This window comes from Anolis sagrei, chromosome 6 (genome assembly GCF_037176765.1).
Source record: "Anolis sagrei isolate rAnoSag1 chromosome 6, rAnoSag1.mat, whole genome shotgun sequence".
Lineage (NCBI taxonomy): Eukaryota > Metazoa > Chordata > Lepidosauria > Squamata > Dactyloidae > Anolis > Anolis sagrei.
Window position 1 is genome coordinate 707,537 of NC_090026.1, and position 21,140 is coordinate 728,676.

Genomic DNA, 21,140 nt, shown 5'->3' on the forward strand with positions numbered 1-21,140 from the left:
TGGACGACCGTCTCACCCACCTCATAGGAAACCTGCTACAAAACAGGAGCTTTTTTGTTGAGTTCCAGGGCCAGAGAAGCAGATGGCGGAAACAGAAGAACGGCCTGCCTCAGGAGAGCGTCCTTGCTCCATCCATGTTCAACATCTACAGAAAGGACCAGCGATGAGGGACAGAGAGTTTCATCTATGCTGACGATTGTGCCATCACCACTCAAGGAAATCAGCTACAGAACAGGAGCTTTTTTGTTGAGTTCCAGGGCCAGAGAAGCAGATGGCGGAAACAGAAGAACGGCCTGCCTCAGGGGAGCGTCCTTGCTCCATCCTTCTTCAACATCTACAGAAAGGACCAGCGATGAGGGACAGAGAGTTTCATCTATGCTGACGATTGTGCCATCACCACTCAAGGAAATCAGCTACAGAACAGGAGCTTTTTTGTTGAGTTCCAGGGCCAGAGAAGCAGATGGCAGACACAGAAGAACGGCCTGCCTCAGGGGAGCGTGCTTGCTCCATGCACGTACAACATCGACACCAATGACCAGCCACTGCCAGAAGGGACAGAGAGCTTCATCTATGCTGATGATCGTGCCATCACCGCTCAAGCAGGGAGCTTTGAGATGGTTGAACAGAAGCTCTCCGAAGCTCTAGGTGCTCTCACTGCCTATTATAGGGAAAACCAGCTGATCCCTAATCATGTATCATATATATAATATCACAAAGGATTACCGTCTCACCTGCCTGATAGGAAACCTGCTACAAAACAGGAGCTTTTTTGTTGAGTTTCAGGGCCAGAGAAGCAGATGGCAGAAACAGAAGAACGGCCTGCCTCAGGGGAGCGTGCTTGCTCCATCCATGTTCAACATCTACACACATGACCAGCCACTGCCAGAAGGGACAGAGAGTTTCACCTATGCTGATGATCGTGCCATCACCGCTCAAGCAGGGAGCTTTGAGATGGTAGAACAGAAGCTCTCCGGAGCTCTAGGTGCTCTTACTGCCTATGATAGGGAAAATCAGCTGATCCCCAACCCATCCAAAACACAGACATGTGCCTTTCATCTCAAGAACAGGCAAGCATCCCGAGCTCTGAGGATTACTACCTGGGAAGGAAGGAACCCCACGGGAGCATTGCAGCACACCCAAATCCCTGGGAGGAGTCACTCTGGACCGTGCTCTGACCTACAAGAAACACTGCCTGAACATCAAGCAAAAAGTGTACGCTAGAAACAATATCATACGAAAGCTGACTGGCACAACCTGGGGATCACAACCATAGTGAAGACATCTGCCCTTGCGCTATGCTACTCTGCTGCTGAGTACGCATCTCACCACGCTAAAACACATTTCACCACACTAAGACAGTGGATGTGGCTCTGAATGAGACATGCCACATTATCATGTGTTGCCTGCGCCCTACACCACTGGAGAAATGACACTGCTTAGCCGGTATTGCACCACCTGACATCCGCCGGGAAGTAGCAGCCAATAGTGAAAGGACCAAGGCAGAGACATCTCCAGCTCATCCCCCGTTTGGGTATCAGCCAGCATGTCAACGACTTAAATCAAGAAATAGTTTTCTAAGATCTACAGAGACACTCGCTGGAACACCCCAGCAAGCGAGAGTCCAAAAGTGGCAGGCTCAAACCCAGAACCTCAACCAATAGCTGATCCCAAATGAGACTATGTTAGTATATGAGTATGTGGTTTTATGAATGATTTTATGTTGTTGTACTGATATTATGGCATTGAATTGTTTCCCATGTAAGCCGCCCTGAGTCGTCGTCCCCCCCCCTTCCAGGGTGTGTGTGAGAAGGGTGGGGTAGAAATGATGTAAATAAATAAATAAATAAATAAATAAATAAGGAAAATTATGCTAGAAATGAAATAAAAATAATTTAAATATTTAAATGTCTTCTGAAGGTTATACAGAAGAATAAGGATATATATATATATATAGAGAGAGAGTATATTGTGTATATTGTGTAAATATGTATATGAAGTCAAAGGAAGGATTGAAGGACATTGAGACAAGGAAGGAAGGAAGGAAGGAAGGACAGAACGAGAGGAAGAAAAAGGCTGACTCCACTGTGACGAAGGAATATTTCCCTCCTTCGTCAACTATTCTTGGACTATTTAACCCGAAATAATCCCAGGAAAAGGCAAATCATTTACTTGTAGCGAAAAGGGCAGAAGTTTTGAACTTTCTTCTGGATGGAAGGAAGGAAAAGAGAAAGGAAAGGACGGAAGAAGGATGGCGGCTTCTTTCCTGGCCGAACTGGTGAGTGGTTTCCTCTTCTTTTTGTCCCCAATTTATTCCTATATATATATATATAATATATATCTGGACTTGATGCCTTCTTGTAGGCGCAGCACCGCTGCCTCCTGTTCCTGATTGTCATTTTGGGATTTGGAGGAAACCTTTTGGTGGGATTCCAGGTCTCCGTCATCGCCTACCCTTCCCAGGTAAACACAGGATGGAGTTGAAATAAATTTTAGGCATATCTAATTTTCAAAAAATAAATGGGAAATACATTTAATTTTTTAAATGAATTTGAAATACAAATTCATTTAAATAAATAAATTCATTTAAATAAATACAAATTCATTTAAATAAATAAATTCATTTAAATAAATAAATTTAAATAAATAAATAAATTTTGGATACATTTAATTTTTCAAAATTGAAATATATATTACTTTTTAAAAGAATAAACGTGAAATGCATTTAAATTTTTTAAATTAATTTTAAATGTATTGAACCTTTAAAAATCAATATGAATGGTATTCAATTTCTTTGTAAAATAAATATTATATACATTTATATTTATATACAAGTATAAATATGAAATTCATTTAATTTTTAAAAATAAATGTGAAATACACATGAGGCCAAGCCCAAACAACAAATTATAATTATAATTTTTAAAAATTATATTTAATCTCTCAAAAATAAAATTCAAATATATTTTAATTTTTGAAAGATAAAATTGTGAAATAATTTCAATTAAAAACAAAATTAAAATAGATTTAATTTTTAAAAGAATAAATGTGAAATACATGTAATCTCTCAAAAATAAAAATTGAAATATATTTTACTTTTTGAAAGAAAAAATTTGAAATATTTTCAATTAAAAATAAAATAAAAATAGATTTAATTTTAAAAGAATAAATGTGAAATCCATTTATTTTTTAAAATGAGTTTGAAATTCATTTAATTTTTTAAAAAAATAAATAAATATTGAATAAATTTAATTTTCCAAAATTGAAATATATTTTACTTTTTAAAAGAATAAATGTGAAATGCATTTAAATTTTTAAAATTAATTTGAAATATATTGAACTTTTAAAAATCATTATGAATAGTATTGTATTTGTAAAAGTATAAATATGAAATACAATTAATTTTTTTAAATAAATGTGAAATACATTTAATCTCTCAAAAATAAAATTGAAATATATTTTAATTTTTGAGAGAGCAAAATGTGAAAAAGTTTCAATTAAAAATAAAATAAAAATAGATTTAATTTTTAAAAGAATAAATGTGAAATCCATTTAATTTTTTAAAGGAATTTGAAATACATTTAATTTTTAAAATGAATTTGAAATACATTTAATTTTTAAAATAAATTTGAAATACATTCAATTTTTCAAAATTGAAATATATTTTACTTTTTAAAGGAATAAATGTGAAATGCATTTAATTTTTTAAAATTAATTTGAAATATATTGAATTTTAAAAAATCAATGTGAACGATATTCAATTAATTTGTAAAAATGTAAATATGAAAAATATTAATTTTTTTAAATGAATAAACAACAACACATGTGAAATACATTTAATTTTTGCCTAGATGATGATGATAAAATAATAATAAATTCCCCCCCTCCACCTTTTGCAGGACGTCCAGGCCTTCCTGAATGCGTCCTGGGTTCGACGTTTTGGGGTGCCTCTCTCCCCGGAGACGCTGACCCTCCTCTGGTCCTTCGTGGTCTCCGTCTTCTGCCTCGGAGGCCTCTGTGGCAACCTGGCCAGCGGGGCCCTCCTCCACCAATGCGGCAAGTGAGTGAGTGGCCGCCACATAGAGTGCCATTCTGTTAGGAAAGGGGCACCCAGGGGGCATCTAGACGAGGCATGGGCCAACTTGGGCCCTCCCTCCAGGTGATTCCTGGCAGCCGGCATTATATTATTATTTTATGATTTTACATATTTATTATTATTATTATTATTATTATTATCATTATTATTATTATTATTATTATTATTATATTTCATGATTATATTATTTTTATAATTACAATATATTATTTTTAATATTTATTATTCTTATTATATTGTTTTATATTACAGTTATTATATTTTATTATAATATTATATTTATAATAACATGTTATTTCTAAATGTTACTATTACTTTTTATTATATTGTTTTATGATATATTATATTTTAGCAATTACTATTAGTATTATTATTTTATTAATTTATTATTATTCTTATTATATTGTTTTATATTACAATGATTATATTTTATTATAATATTATATTTATAATAACATGTTATTTCTAAATGTTATTATTACTTTTTATTATATTGTTTTATGATATATTATAATACTTTAGTAATTATTATTAGTATTATTTTATTATTTTTATTATATTATATTATTTGGTAAATTTTTATTAGTATATTATTACTATTATTGTATTATATTGTTTTATGATATATTATAATATTTTAGTAATTATTATTAGTATTATTATTTTATTAATGTATTATTCTTATTATATTGTTTTATATTACAATTATTATATTTTATTATAATATTATATTTATAATAACATGTTATTTCTAAATGTTATTATTACTTTTTATTATATTGTTTTATGATATATTATAAAATTTTAGTAATTATTATTAGTATTATTATTTTATTTTTATTATATTATATTATTTGGTAAATTTTTATTAGTATATTATTACTATTATTGTATTATATTGTTTTATGATATATTATAATATTTTAGTAATTATTATTAGTATTATTATTTTATTAATTTATTATTATTCTTATTATATTGTTTTATATTACAATTATAATATTATATTTATAATAATATGTTATTTCTAAATGTTATTATTACTTTTTACTATATTGTTTTATGATATATTATAATATTTTAGTAATTAATATTAGTATTATTATCTTATTAATTTATTATTATTATATTGTTTTATATTACAATTATTATATTTTATTATAATATTATATTACAAAATGATATGTTATTTCTAAATGTTATTACTTTTTATTATATTGTTTTATTATATTTTATAATACTTTAGTAATTATTATTAGTATTATTATTTTATTTTTATTATATTATATTATTTGGTAAATTTTTATTAGTATATTATTACTATTATTGTATTATATTGTTTTATGATATATTATAATTTTTTAGTAATTATTATTAGTATTATTATTAGTAATTATAATTATTATTAGTCTGCAAGGACTTTGAAGAATAAATATCCCTTTTTTGATGTTCAAAACCTTTAATAGCCTCAGTTGCTGAATATCTCAAGCTTCTAAAGAAAGACACCTGCAGTTAGCTCAGACATAGGGAGAAGCACATCTTAGCTTTATTTATATAACTTCTGGGTGTAATGGCACATTTATTATTATTATTATTATTATTATTATTATTATTATTATTATTATTATTACTAGTATTATTACTATTACATTATTATTACTATTATTATTATTATTATTATTAATATTATTATATATTCCACTGTGTAACACAATTTTTTTTTGTGGGGGGACCTCATCCTGCAGCAGCAGAAGCAGCACATTTGCCCCTGGTTTTCCACTGAATGTCTCTCATCCTTGAGTCTCAACCAATTCAACCTAGTTTTTTAATCTATGTGTAGATACATATTCAAAAATATGTTAGAGGGTTAAAATACAAGGAGTTGGGATAGGAAAGTGCGCCGAGCAGAGGTGGAGCCCCCCCCCTTTCATAGTGTGCCGGGTGCCTTTTCTCTTTTGCAGGAAGAAGGCGCTGCTGTGGTCGGACCTGCTGGTCATCCTGGGCGCCGTCCTGATTGGCTTTAGCCAAATGGCCGACTCCGGCGAGATGCTGCTGGCCGGGCGCTTCTGCTACGGAGTGTCCGCAGGTCAAGCGGGGAGGGCGGAGGGCCAGGAAGGACTTCTCAATCACTTTGACGCATAGGTTCTTTTGATTGCCATTTCCAGTGTGAGAGGGGACATCAGATGACAGAAAAAAACATTTAGACCAAGAATGACATTGGACAGACAGACAGATTCAACTACATTGGATTTATAATTACATTGGTTAACAAACATACACACAAAGGGGAATTACATTTTCACTGAGCATTCACACACATGTACACGTGTTCATCCACATGCATCCAAAATATTACCATATCAATGTATTGTTAAAGGCTTTCATGGTCGGAATCACTGGGTTGTTGTAGGTTTTTTGGGACTATATGGCCATGTTCCAGAGACATTCTCTCCTGACGTTTCGCCTGCATCTATGGCAAGCATCCTCAGAGGTAGTGAGGTCTGTTGGAACTAGGAAATAGGGTTTATATATCTGTGGAATGACCCAGGTGGGACAAAGGACTCTTTTCTGCTGGAGCTAGGTGGGAATGTTCCAACTGACCCCCTTGATTAGCATATAATGGCCTGACAGAGCCTAGAGCAAACTTTTGTTGAGAAGTGATTAGACATCCTTGTTTAGTTGAGAGGTGATTAGATGTCCTTGCACAACAACAGAGAGGAAACAAACAAGGACATCTAATCACCTCCCAACAAAAGATTCCCCCAGGCACTGCCAAGCCATCAAATGCTAATCAAGGTGGTCAGTTGAAACATTCACACCTAGTTCCAGCAGACAAGAGTCCTTTGTCCCACCCTGGTCATTATTCCACAGATATATAAACCCTTTTTCTTTGTTCCAACAGACCTCACTACCTCTGAGGATGCTTGCCATAGATGCAGGCGAAACGTCAGGAGAGAATGCCTCTAGAACATGGCCATACAGCCCGAAAAAACCTACAACAACCCATTGATTCCGGCCATGACAATACCTTCAACAATACATATAATTACATTGATTAACAAACTCACACACAAAGGGGAATTACATTTTCACTGAGCATTCACGCACATGTACTTACACATGTAGCGTTCATCCACATGCATCCAAAATATTACCATATCCTTTTCTCCTTCCTTGGAGAAGCCCCTCTTAGGCAAGACCCTAAGTTCCATAACTTCCATAACGTCAAAACTTCAAAACTCCAAAATGCATCCTTTCCCTAAGCGCAATGCCAAGGACCAGATCCCTGTTTTCCATACAACAGAACCTGACTCCCTGCACAAAATCCAAGACTCCAAAAGCGCCCTCCTTCTTCCCCTTCCCTTGAGAAAGAAGCCCCAAAGTGACCAGGCTGCTCCCGTGCACATCTGCCACTCTCTGGATACACCATTTCTCTCCTTCCCATGGAGCAGAGCATGGCGGGTGGAACAGACTCCTCAGGTCTGCCACACTTTGAGCATTATTAGACTGAGTCTTTTATAGGAATACTAGCCGTCCCCTGCCACACATTGCTGTGGCCCAGTCTGTTGATCTGGAAAATAAAGTAACGTGAAAGTGTTGGTTTCTAATCTATGTCATGTCTTTCTGCTTGTGGGTAAACAGTATTCCTTGCTGTTTCTTTGTCAGTGTTGATGTGGAGAGGGTCTGGTTTGCCTACTCTGGAACATGCAACATAGAATTGTCCTTTTTTAGGGGTCCCTCTCAAATTTATATTATATCTGTGTGTGTGTGAATTATACATATCTCTATCTATGGCTGGATGGCTCTCTGTCAGGAGGGCTTTGATTGCGTTTTCTTGCCCTGGTGAAGGGAGTTGGACTGGATGGCCTTAAGTATTTTCTGTTGGTTATGGGGGTTCTGTGTGGGAAGTTTGGCCCAATTCTGTCGTTTGTGGGGTTCTGAATGCTCTTTGATTGTAGGTGAACTGTGAATCCCAGTGCCTACAACTCTCAAATGTCAAGGTCTATTTTCCCCAAACTCCATCTGTGTTCATATTTGGGCGTATTGAGTGCTTGTGCCAAGTTTGGTCCAGATCCATCATTGTTTGAGTCCACAGTGCTCTCTGGATGGAGGTGAACTACAACTCCCAAACTCAAGATCAATGCCCACCAAACCCTTCCAGTATTTTCTGTATGCCACGTTTGGTTCAATTCCATCGTTGGTGGGGTTCAGAATGCTCTTTGATTTTACGTGAACTATAAATCCCAGTAACTACAACTCCCAAATGACAAAGTCATTGTTGATGTGGAGAGTGTCTGGTTTGCCTACTCTGGAATATGCAACATATCATTGTCTTTCCTTAGGGGTCCCTTTCAAATATATGATATTATATCTCTGTGTGTGTGAATCATATCTATCTATCTATATCTCTGGCTGGATGTCTCTTTATCAGGAGGGCATTGATTACGTTTTCTTGCCCTGATGAAGGGAGTTGGACTGGATGGCCTTAAGTATTTTCTGTTGGTCAGGGGGGTTCTGTGTGGGAACTTTGCCCGGATTCTGTCATTGGTGGGGTTCAGAATGCTCTTTGATTGTAGGTGAACTATAAATCCCAGAAATTACAACTCCCAAATGACAAAATGGGTTCAGAGTGCTCTTTGATGGTAGGTGATCTATAAATCCCAGAAAGTACAACTCCCAAATGACAAAATCATAAAGTTTTGAGTGATGGTCACTCCTTGTGTTGTGAGACGTTTTGTTGCCAAATTTGGTGTGATGTCGTTCATTGGTTCTTTTGTTTTTAAGGTACTCATTATGCACAGAGCATTTATATATATATAGATAGATTCTTCTCGATAAAATAGTGAAGAGTAGAGACATCAGACTGGCAACCAAGATCCATTGCCTAGTCCAAGCCATGGTCTTCCCTGTAGTAGTCACCTACGGATGTGAGAGCTGGACCTTCAGGAAGGCTGAGCCAAGGAAGAGAGATGCTTTTGAGCTGTGGTGTTGGAGGAAAGTGCTGAGAGTGCCTTGGACTGCGAGAAGATCCAACCAGTCCATCCTCCAGGAAATAAAGCCCGGCTAAAGCTCATTGGAGGGAAGGAGACGAGAGACAAAGCGGAAGTCCTTTGAATGCCACATCATGAGGAGACAGCAAAACCTAGAGAAGGGAATGATGCTGGGGAAAGTGGAAGGCAAAAGGAAGAGGGGCCGACCAAGGGCAAGATGGATGGATGGCATCCTTGAAGTGACTGGACTGACCTTGAAGGAAGTTTGGGGGTGGTGACGGCCGACAGGGAGCTCTGGCGTGGGCTGGTCCATGAGGTCATGAAGAGTCGGAGACGACTGAACGAATGAACAACAACAGATAGATTCTGCTGATGTGTTCCCAAATTTGTAAATGAATGACAGATGTCTTCCATCCTGGATCCATCTCCGTTTCCTGGCCAGATGTTGACTCTTCTCGATTGGTGTTGATGTTCTGTTGACTTCCTTCTTAACATAAGGAAGGTTGCAAACATTTCTGTTATCACTGTCCCAGTTCTTATCAGGGTTTACTCTCATTAACAGGTTTTAATCACAGTTCCAGCAAGCAGGTCGTTAGTCATGGCAGGCCTTAATATGATACGGGTGTTTCCAAAATTATTAGCTCCGTCCATCCATTCTTCCGTTCATTCCCACACATCATTATATCAAATCCACATTTCTCAAATCCACAATAATATTTTCGTGACAGGAGGGGGTACCTCAGGCTGTTTTTGGGGCTCAGGGCACAACTTTGACGTGTGGCTTTCCTCCTTCTCTCGCTCGTTTCCCATTAACAGGGATCTGCATGAACACGATCGGCCCCTACTTGGCGGAGAGTTCCCCGCAGAGGCTCCGGGGATTCGCCATCACCGCCTCCGTCGTCTTCTTCTCGCTGGGGAAGGTCCTGGGGCAGGTCCTGGGGCTCAGGTAAGGAAGGAAGGAAGGGGCAATGGGTTTTGGAGTCGTGGCGGGGATGATGGGCTTTGGAGTAATTTAGGGGATTGGGTACAATGGGCTTTGGAGTCATTGTGGATTATTGTGATGATGGTTCGAAGTCATTTTGGGACTGTGGGTGTGAATGATAGGCCTTGGAGTCATTTTGGAGTAAGTGGTGTGGATGATGGGCTTCAGAGTCATTTCGGGTGAGTGGGTGATGGGTTTTGAAGTCGTTTTGGGGTCAAACTGTGGGTGATGGGTCTTGGAGTCATCTGGGGGAATTTATGTGGATGATGTGCTTCAAAGTCATTTTGGGAGATGATGCGGATGGTAAGTTTTGGAGGCAGAAGAAATGTTGCTGACAATGGGTTTTGAGTCATTTGAGGGGATGGTGGGCTTCGGAGTAATTTAGGGGAATGGGGGTGATGATTTCTGGAGTCATCAGTAGAGATAAAAGGTGTGGATGATGGGTCTTGGAATTACTGGGAATGATATGGATTATGGGTTTGGGAGTCATTGTAGATGATTGTGGTGATGGTTCAAAGTCACTTTGGGGCTGTGAATGGTGATGATGGGACGTGGAGTCATTTGGAGTAAATGGTGTGGATGATGGACTTTGGAATCATTTGGGGTGGCGTGATGGGTTTTGTAGTCATTTCAAGGGGTGAAATGGTGTGGGTGATGGGTCTTGGAGTCATCAGGGGAAAATTATGTGGATGATGGGGTTTGAGGCTATGAGTGGCGATGATGGGACTTGGAGTCATTTGGAGTAAATTGTGTGGATGATGGACTTTGGAATCATTCGGGGTGGCATGATGGGTTTTGTAGTCATTTCAAGGGGTGAAATGTGTAGGTGATGGGTCTTGGAGTCATCTGGGGAAAATTATGTGGATGATGTGTTTTGAAGTCATTTTGGGAGATGGTATGGATGGTGGATTTTGGAGTCATTTTGAGAGGAAATGATGTTGACGATGGGTTTTGGAGTCATTTGAGGGGATGATGGATGTGATGAGATTTGCAGTCATTTGGGAGATGGTGTGGATGATGGGCCAATGGGTTATGACCAATGGGTTTTGGAGTTGTTTATGGTGGAGGGGTTGTTTATGGACGATGGGTCTTTTCCTCCCTGCTTGTCCCAGGGAGGTGCTGGGAGGCCCCTCACGGTGGCCGCTGCTGCTCTCCCTAAACGGGGCCCCCGCCTTGGTCCAGCTGCTGCTGCTCCCGCTCTTCCCGGAAACTCCTCCACACCTCCTGCTCCAAAATGGGGACAAGGAAGCCTGCCTCAGGGGTCAGTCAATGGGGATGATGGGATACACAGGAGGAGGAGTGGGAGTGGTGGGGGCCCTGGGTGGGCCCTTGGGGGGCCTTGGGTTGTGGTTGTTGCCCTTTAGCCTTGAAACACCTTTTCACCACAAACCACACTGTACAGGTAATTCAGCAAGTCAAAGTTTATCGACAGAAGAGTATATAAAAAAATAAGGAAATTCTAAAGAAAAGATCAAAGTTCAAAGGGTAATTTCCATGAAATCCAAGAGTCCAAAAATGCATTCAAGTACAGTCTCCAAAATCAATCCACAAAGAATTCATGAATTCCAAGAACATAGTCCTCAGAAGACGGAGAGCTGTTCACCTGAATGCAGCATTGCTCTCACAAAGAGTGTACCAGCCGGAACCACTTTAAAAGGCTTCAATCCCTCCCATGACATCATTTCTCACGCACTTGCTTTTCCTCTCCTTATCTCTAAGCCACTGGGAAAGGCGAGTGTCTCTGTTGCATGCTCTGTCTCTGCAAACCTTCGTCTCCCACAATTCTCCTCCGCACCTCCTGCTCCAAAATGGGGACAAGGAAGCCTGCCTCAGGGGTCAGTCAATGGGGATGATGGGATACACAGGAGGAGGAGTGGGAGTGGTGGGGGCCGTGCTGCTCCCTCCTGTCCTGGGTGGTCCCTGGGAGGCCTTGTGTTGTGGTTGTTGCGCTTGAGCCCTGAAACACCTTTGCACCACAAACCACACTCTGTCCAGGTAGTCCAGCAAGTCAAAGTTTATCGACAGAAGAGTATCTATATAAAAAAAGCAAACTCAAAAGAAAGGATCAAAGTTCAAAGGGTAATTTCCATGAAATCCAAGAGTCCAAAAATGCATTCAAATCCATTCAGTCTCCAAAATCAATCCACAAAGATATCCAAAGACAAGATGGCATGAAACTAAGGCAGCCAACCTATGGCACAGATGAACTAGAACAGTGTTTCTCAACCTGGGGGTCGGGACCCCTGGGGGGGTCACGAGGGGTGTCAGAGGGGTCAACAAAGATAATCAGAAACACAGTAATTTCTGTTGGTCATGGAGTTCTGTGGGAAGTTTGGCCCAAATTTGTCGTTGGTCGGGTTCAGAATGCTCTTTGATTGTAGGTGAACTATAAATCCCAGAAACAACACCCCCCCACACACCGCAAATGTTATTTCCCCCAAACTCCACCAGTGTCCACATTTGGGCATATTGAGTATTCTTGCCAACTTTGGTCCAGATCCATCCTAGCTTGAGTCTCTGGATGTAGGTGAACTACAACTTGAAAACTCAAGATCAATGCTCACCAAACCCTTCCAGTATTTTCTCTTGGTCATAGGAGTTGTGTATTCCAAGTTTGGTTCAATTCCATCATTGGTGGAATTCAGAATGCTCTTTGATTGTAGGTGAACTATACATCTCAGCAACTACAACTCCCAAATGTCAAATTCAATCCCACCCCCAACCCCACCAGTATTCAAATTTGACCATAGCGGGTATTTGTGCCAAATTTGGTCCACTGAATGAAAATACTTCCTGCATATCAGATATTTACAGGACGATTCATAATAGGAGCAAAATCCCAGTTATGAAGTAGCAACGAAAATAATTTTATGTTGGTGGTCACCACAATATGAGGAATTGTATGAAGGGGTCACGGTATTAGGAAGGTTGAGAAACATTGAACTAGAAGCAAGAACAAGTTAGAAACTTGACTACATGAATTCCAAGAACATAGGCTTCAGAAGACTGAGAGCTGTTCACCTGAATGCAGCGTTGCTCTCACAAAGAGTGTACCAGCAGGAACCACTTTAAAAGGCCTCAATCCCTCCCATGACATCATTTCTCACGCACTTGCTTTTCCTCTCCTTGTCTCTAAGCCTCAGGGAAAGGCGAGTGTCTTCGTTGCATACTCTGTCTCTACAGTTCTAAGCAAACCTTCTTCTCCCACGATTCTCGCAGCCTGCACTTCCGGCAGGTTCCCATGGGAATGGATATCACTGTCTCCAGTCTCATGGGAACTGCCAGCACATTCCAAAACAACGCTCTCTACGCCATGTCTATCCTCCTCTGGGTCCTCCGAATCTCTCCCAGCATCCCCTTCCTCCTCTTCTGAGCCCTCAGGACCTGACCAGGCTACAGCAGTGGTCTGGTTGACCCTGGGGCCCCTCCCAGCCCTTGACTCCGCTCACCCCCTCCCTCCCTCCCTTGACCCCCAACAGCCATGCGGACGCTCTGGGGACCCAACTGCGGACACCGCCACGAGGCCCAAGTGGAGGAGATTCTGCGGGAAGCGGAGGCGGACGCTGCAGACGGGAAGCGGAAGTGGGGGGCCCTGGAGGTTCTGAGGGCCCCCGCCCTGCGCAGACCACTGGCCCTCGCCCTCCTCCTCGTCCTCGGCCTCCAGCTCTGCGGACTCAGCGCCGTTGAGTAGAGCCCAATCGGGGGCAAAGGGGGTCCTTGATTGATTGATTGATTGATCAATTCATGATTAAGGATTAATTCATTAATAGAGGTTCCGTGGAGGAAATCATGAATGGGATTCCTTCCTCCCTCTTCTTCCTCTTCCTCCTTTGGCCCCGGGTTCTCTTCTCCTTCTCAGTTCCTTCTTTTTCTTCCTTTCCTCCTTCTTGTTCCTTCCTCTCTTCTCATTTTAACCCTCCGTCAGCCTCCTTCCTTTTCTTTTTTCCTTCTCCTCTTTTCTTCTCATCTTTTTTCCTTTGTCTTTCTACTCCTCTTTTCCTCTTCCTCCATTGTGTTTCTCTTCTTTCGTCTTTCTCTTCATTTTCCTACTTTTTGTCTTCCTTTTCTTCTCTTCCTCCATCTTTTCTTTCCTTGTCTGCACTCCCCTTTCTTTCTTTCTTCCCTCCTTTCCTCTTTCCCCTCTCCTTCCTCCCTCCCTCCTTTCTTCATTCCCCCCTTCCTCCCTTAACTTCCTCCCTCCCTTCACCCTTCCTTCTTTCTGTCCTTCCTCCCTACTTTCCTCCCTCCACCCTTCCTTCCCTTCTTCCCTTCCTTCTTTTCTCCCTTCCATCTCTCCTCTCTCCCTCCTTCTTTCCTCCTCCCTCTCTTCTTTCCTTCCTCTCTTCAACCTTCCTTCTTTCTGTCCTTCCTCCCTTCTTCCCTCCCCCTCTCCATCCTTCATTCATTTGTTCCTTCCTTCCCTTCTTTCCTTCCCTCTTTCCTCCCTCCCTCCCATCTCTCCTTTCTCCCTCCTTCTTTCTGTCCCTCCTCCCTTTTTTTCTCTCTCCGCCCTTCTTTTCTTCCTTTCATCCTTCCATCCTTCCATCCTTCTTTCCTCCCTCTCTTCTTCCTCCCCCTTCTCTCCTTCCTTCCTTCCTTCCTTCCTTCCTTCCTTCTTTCCTCCCTCCTTTCTCCCCTTCTCTCCTCCCTCCCTCCCTCCCTTCACTCTTCCTTCTTTCTGTCCTTCCTCCCTTCTTTCCTCCCTCCACCCTTCGTTCGTTTCTTCCCCCCTTCCTTCCTTCTTTCCGCCTTCCACCTTTCCTTCCTTCCTTCCTTCCTTACTCCCTCCCTCCCTCCCTTCTTCCATCTCTTCCTTCCTCCTTTCCTCCCTTCCCTCCTTCCTTCCTTCCCTCCTTCCTTCCTCCCTCCCTCCATCCCTTCCCTCCTTCACTTCCTCCCTTCCTTCCTCCTTCCAGATCTACTTCTACGCCTTTGACGTCTTCCGCACGGCGCGCATCCAGGAGGGCCTCATCCCTTTCGTGACCCTGGGCACTGGCGCCTGCGAGTTCCTGGCCTCCATCCTCTGCGTAAGTCCACAAGGCCAACGCCGACCCTGCCAAGCGGGACAGCCAGCCTCGGATTCCACCTTTCCCTTCTTCCTCTTCCTTCTTCTTCTTCTTCTTCTTCCAGTCCACCATCATTGACCGCTTTGGCCGCCGGATCCTGCTCTGGGGCGGCTTCCTGATGATGGGCCTCTCCATGGCGCTCCTCATCCTCGCCCTCTTCTTCCAGGTGAGCTCAGGTAGAAGCATCCCTCAGCAACACATACGAGATCGTCATTACCATAACATGATATAATATAATAAACCATAATAATCATAGAACAATAATACAGAAATAATGCAGCATATTTCATAATTAGGATAGATACAATAAACCACAATAATCATAATAATAGTAAGCAAAAATAAATAAATAATATTATACAATAGTATAATGATAATGTAGTAATAATATAACAACACATAATAAACAATAATAATGGCAGGCATCCTCACAGATTGTGACCTCACAACCTCTAACAAGAATAAATAATAAAATAAAATAGGGTAAGAATTGTAATAAAATAATAGCATAGTAAATATAATATTAGATAATATAATAGCATAAGAATTGTAATATAATGGGTTGTTGTAGGTTTCTTCGGGCTATATGGCCATGTTCTAGAGGCATTCTCTCATGACGTTTCACCTGCATCTGGATTAGATTCTGATAGCCTGGCAGTGCCTGGAGCAGTCTTTTGTTGAGAGGCTATCAAATGCTATCAAGGTGGTCAGTTGAAACATTCACACCTAGCTCCAGCAGACAAGAGTTCTTTGTCTCACCCTGGTCCTTCCACAGATATATAAACCCATTTTCCTTGTTCCAACAGACCTCACTACTTCTGAGGATGCTTGCCATAGATGCAGGTGAAATGTCAGGAGAGAATGCCTCTAGAACATGGCCATAGAGCCCGAAAAAACCTACAACAACCCAGTGATTCCGGTCATGAAAGCCTTCGACAATACCTTGTAATATAATGATATAATAGTATAATACTATAACAATATATAATAATAAGAATCTGTAATAATGTTTAATAATTATATTAATTTTTTTCTATAATAATAATAATTTAACAATAATAATATAAGGTCATAGTAAAATAGTTTAATAATTGTAATATAATAAAATAGTATGAAATAATAATAATAATAGTATTTTCTTTATCCCGAAGGACCGCCTTCCTTGGCTCTCCTACTTCTGCATCGCCTTCATCTTCCTCTTCGTCGTCTTCTATGCTGTTGGTCCCGGTGAGTCCATGAATGAACGAGTGAAGGAATGACCACAGCTGACCCTCCCCATTCATATCTTCCCAACGACTGGTCATCCATCTCTTTTTGTCCTGTCCAGCGGGGGCCACCTTCGCCTTCATGATGGAGATCTTTGGCCGCGCAGTCCGGCCGCCGGCACTGGTCATCCTGGGGACCATCCTCTGGTTTGGACTCTTCCTCTCTGGAATGGGCTTCCCCGTCTTGGTGGTGAGTCTCTGGATTTGTATTTTATTTGTCGTGTCAGGGCAACCAGTCAATTGTATTGCATTTCTAACAGAACAAAACAAACAAACAGACAAAACACAAAGTTTGCAAGCTTGGTAGTTGATTAGATGTCCTTTGGCCAGTCTCTGGCCCCTTGGAGTGCCTCTGGTGTTGCCTCAAGGAGGTCCTCCCTGGTGCATCACGTGGAAGAAGGAAGAAGGTTGCATTGCAGTAGGTGGTCAGTGGTTTGTTCTTCTCCGCACTCGCATGTCATGGACTCCACTTTGTGGCCCCATTTCTTAAGATTAGCTCTGCATCTCGTGGTGCCAGAACGCAGTCTGTTCAGTGCCTTCCAAGTTGCCCCGTCTTCTGTGTGCCCAGAGGGGAGTCTCTCTTTTGGTATCAGGTTCTGGGTTTGAGCCTGCCACTTTGGACTCTTGCTTGCTGGGGTGTTCCAGTGAGTGTCTCTGTAGATCTTGGAAAACTATTTCTAGATTTAAGTTGTTGACGTGTTGGCTGATACCCAAACAAGGGATGAGCTGGAGATGTCCCTGCCTTGGTCCTTTCACTATTGACCGCTACTTGCTGGCAGATGTCAGGTGGTGCAATACCGGCTAAGCAGTGTAATTTCTCCAGTGGTGTAGGGCGCAGGCACCCCGTGATAATGCGGCATGTCTCATTAAGAGCCACATCCACTGTTTTCATGTGGTGAGATGTGTTCCACACTGGGCATGCGTACTCAGCAGCAGAGTAGCAAGCACAAGGGCAGATGTCTTCACTGTGTCTGGCTATGATCCCCAGGTTGTGCCTGTCAGCTTTTGTATGATATTGTTTCTAGCACCCACTTTTTGCTTGATGTTCAGGCAGTGCTTCTGGTAGGTCAGGGTATGGTCCAGAGGGACTCCTCCCAGGTATTTGGGTGCGCTGCAATGCTCCAGTGGGATTCCTTCCTTTCCAGGTAATAATCCTCAGAGCTCGGGATGCTTGTCTGTTCTTGAGATGAAAAGCACATGTCTGTGTTTTAGATGGATGAGGGGTCAGCTGGTTTTCCCTGTAGTAGGCAGTAAGGGCACCTAGAGCTTCGGAGAGCTTCTGTTCAACCATCTCAAAGCTCCCTGCTTGACGGTGAGGGCACGATCATCAGCATAGATGAAGCTCTATGTCCGTGGCTGGCCATTTGTGTAGATGTTGACCATGGAAGGAGCAAGCATGCTCCCCTGAGGCAGGCCGTTCTTCTGTTTCTGCCACCTGCTTCTCTGGCCCTGGAACTCAACAAAAAAGCTCCTGTTCTGTAGCTGATTTCCTTGAGTGGTGATGGCATGATCATCAGCATAGATGAAACTCTCTGTCCCTTCTGGCAGTGGCTGGTCATTTGTGTAGATGTTGACCATGGAAGGAGCAAGCACGCTCCCCTGAGGGAGGCCGTTCTTCTGTGTCCGCCATCTGCTTCTCTGGCCCTGGAACTCAACAAAGAAGCTCCTGTTCTGTAGCAGGTTTCCTATGAGGCGGGTGAGGTGGTTGTCCTTTGTGATACATACTACACATTTTTCTCAGGAGGAGGTGGTGGTTCACAGTATCATAGGCTGCTGACAGGTCTATGAAGACGGCTCCTGTGATCTGCTGCCTTTCAAAGCCATCTTCTCTGTGCTGAGTCAGGTTCAGCACTTGCGATGTGCAGCTTCTGCCTTTCCTGAAGCCAGCTTGCTGTGGGATCAGACAGGGGTCTATTTTTTCCATAATTCTATGCAAAATAAGGCTCTCCAGAACTTTGTAAAGATGGCACAGCAGGGAGATTGGTCTGTAGCTTTTTGGGTCATTCGGTCTTTGCCTGGCTTCAAGATGGCGATGACTCTTGCTTTCCTCCAGGTTTTGGGGATCTGACAGGATGCAGTGCAGTTGTCCATCAGCTCCAGCAGCCAGCGCCTTGCTTTTGGACCAAAATTCTTGATTTGTTGATGGTGTCTCCCTGGGAATGGATTTGGTTTCTTAAGTTAGTCCTGGAGTCTTTCTGAGTGGGAACAACTTTGAAATTTCAAGAGAAAGTCATCTTTTCATGTGTTTCTTGCCTTGTTTACATATGTTTTGTTTTTGTTTGGTATTAGGGAATCACATTTTAGATACAGTTCTTTGCCTAAGGCCTATGGATATTTGACTTTACTTTCCGTATTGGACTCTGCTGTTTGCGGCATCAAGAATATGATGACTGTAAACTATATTTTGGAATTATTTTTGAAGCCGGTATTTGGGATGTACTCCTGCTTTTGCCTTTTCTGTATACCTTGGAAGTACTTTGCTTTTTATACTCTGTAGAGCACTCTAAATCAGTTGATTGATTCCTGTTAGCGGAGCTAGATTTGGACTAATTGGCTTTTCATTTTGGGTGAAAAGGTGTCACATTGGTGACTGGGCTGCAACAGATCCTTCCCGACAGATGGCCATCCAGCCCGTCTCTCTCTCTCTTTCTCTTTCCCCTTCAGGAGTCAATGGGATACTTCTGCTTCCTGATCTTCTTGGCAGTGGATGCTGGGATCGCCGCCTTCGTCTACTTCTTCTTCCCGGAAACCAAAGGGAGATCCATTACGGAAATTACCAACGAACTTCAGGGGATGAATTTGGGGGGCAAACGAGCCCCGGGTGGCAGCCTTTGCACTAAATTATGAAACAAACAAAGAGAATAAAAGGGACAAAAGGGACCACAGAAGGCCATCCAGTCTGACCCCCAGGAAAGAATCAAGAGACCCCCAAATGGCATTGTTGTTGTTTTATTTACAAGGTAAATGGTATCCACTAGGGAGCAGGATTACTTTATAATATATATAATTACATGTAATTATATTTTATTTACTATATATATATATATATAACGTAAGTATTTTATATATAACATTATGTGTAATTATATTTCATTATACATAATTATATCTATGTAAAATTACATGTAATTATATTTTATTTGTAGTATTATATATGTTATACATACGATAAGTGTGTGTATGTGTGTGTGTGTATATATATATATATATACACATAATAATAATAATAATAATAATAATAATAATAATAATAATATATGTATGTATACATACTATCATATAATAGGAGGTCCTGGCAGGTTCAAATCCAGGTAGCAGGGTGAGCTCCCATCTGTCAGCTCCAGCTCAGCATGTGGGGACATGAGAGTAGCCTCTTACAGGATGGTAAAACATCTGTGCATCCCTTGGGCAACGTCCTTGCAGATGGCCAATTCTCTCACACCAGAAGTGACTTGCAGTTTCTCAAATCCGGGTAGCGGGGTGAGCTCCCATCTGTCAGCTCCAGCTCAGTATGTGGGGACATGAGAGAAGCATCTTACAGGATGGTAGAACATCTGTGCATCTCTTGGGCAACGTCCTTGCAGACGGTCAATTCTCTCACACCAGAAGCAACTTGCAGTTTCTCAAGTTGCTTCTGACATGGAAAATAAATAAAATAAATAAATAGAATTAAATTACATTTGGGTTTAACTTTTGAGTCTCAAGAGATGAAAACAGGGTGTCAATAAATATGGTCTGGCTGCCCCTGACACGATAAATAAATAAATAAATAAATAAAATCAATAAATATTATAACAACAGCAACAACAACAACGACAGTGGTTTAAAATGCTAATTTTATTTTCCTTCCGTCCCTAAAATGTCAGTCATTATTATAACGTAAACGTTGCGAAATGTAGATGTCGTTAAATGTAGAAAATGTAATATAAAATACCGCAGAGTGTTATGTAAATTTTAAATACTAAATTAAAGGTTACGAATTTATTAAAATGTGCCAAATGTCATGCAATACGTCACAAGTGGTTGAGTACATTTTGAATCGTTGTGAAGAAGGATTGAAATCTATATAAATAAAAATGTCATGTTCGTTTGTGGGATTAACTCAAAAACCACTGGATGAATTGACACCAAATTTGGACATAATTCATCTCTCAGGCCAAGGAGTGTTCATCACCCATAAACACACACACACACACACACACACACAAATCTCCAGCGGAACAGACTTAAAAACCCCCAAAATACACCATATATACATACACACATACACTCATATACATATGCACATGCACACATTCATACACACGCATATATATATGCACAAATACACACATATACACACATACATACACACACATATACATATCCACATACATATATACACAAATATGCATATAGACAAGCACACACATATACACAATATGCATGTACACATATAAACGCACAAATACACAAATATATACATACACAAATATACACAAATATATACACACATATACATAATATGCATGTACACATATAAACACACAAATACACACATATATACATACACACACAAATATACAAAATATATACACACATATACACAATATGCATGTACTCATAAAAACACACAAATACACACACATATACAATACATACACACACAAATATACACAAATATATACACACAAATACACAAATATACACACATATATACACAAATATATACACGCATATACACAATATGCATGTACACATATA

General features: G+C 40.7%; 1 protein-coding gene across 1 annotated transcript; it reads left to right on the plus strand.

Moving 5' to 3' along the window:
• The first annotated feature begins 2,248 nt into the window (after nt 1–2,248).
• On the plus strand, nt 2,249–19,378 carry LOC132779153 (solute carrier family 2, facilitated glucose transporter member 11-like). Its single transcript, XM_060782859.2, has 12 exons — nt 2,249–2,275; nt 2,362–2,460; nt 3,897–4,057; nt 6,055–6,179; nt 9,901–10,030; nt 11,179–11,327; nt 13,546–13,748; nt 14,983–15,093; nt 15,197–15,298; nt 16,284–16,359; nt 16,460–16,587; nt 19,062–19,378. The coding sequence occupies exons 1-12, from the start codon at nt 2,249–2,251 to the stop codon at nt 19,242–19,244; spliced, it is 1,494 nt and encodes a 497-aa protein (XP_060638842.2). The 3' UTR covers nt 19,245–19,378.
• Nucleotides 19,379–21,140: the final 1,762 nt, after the last annotated feature.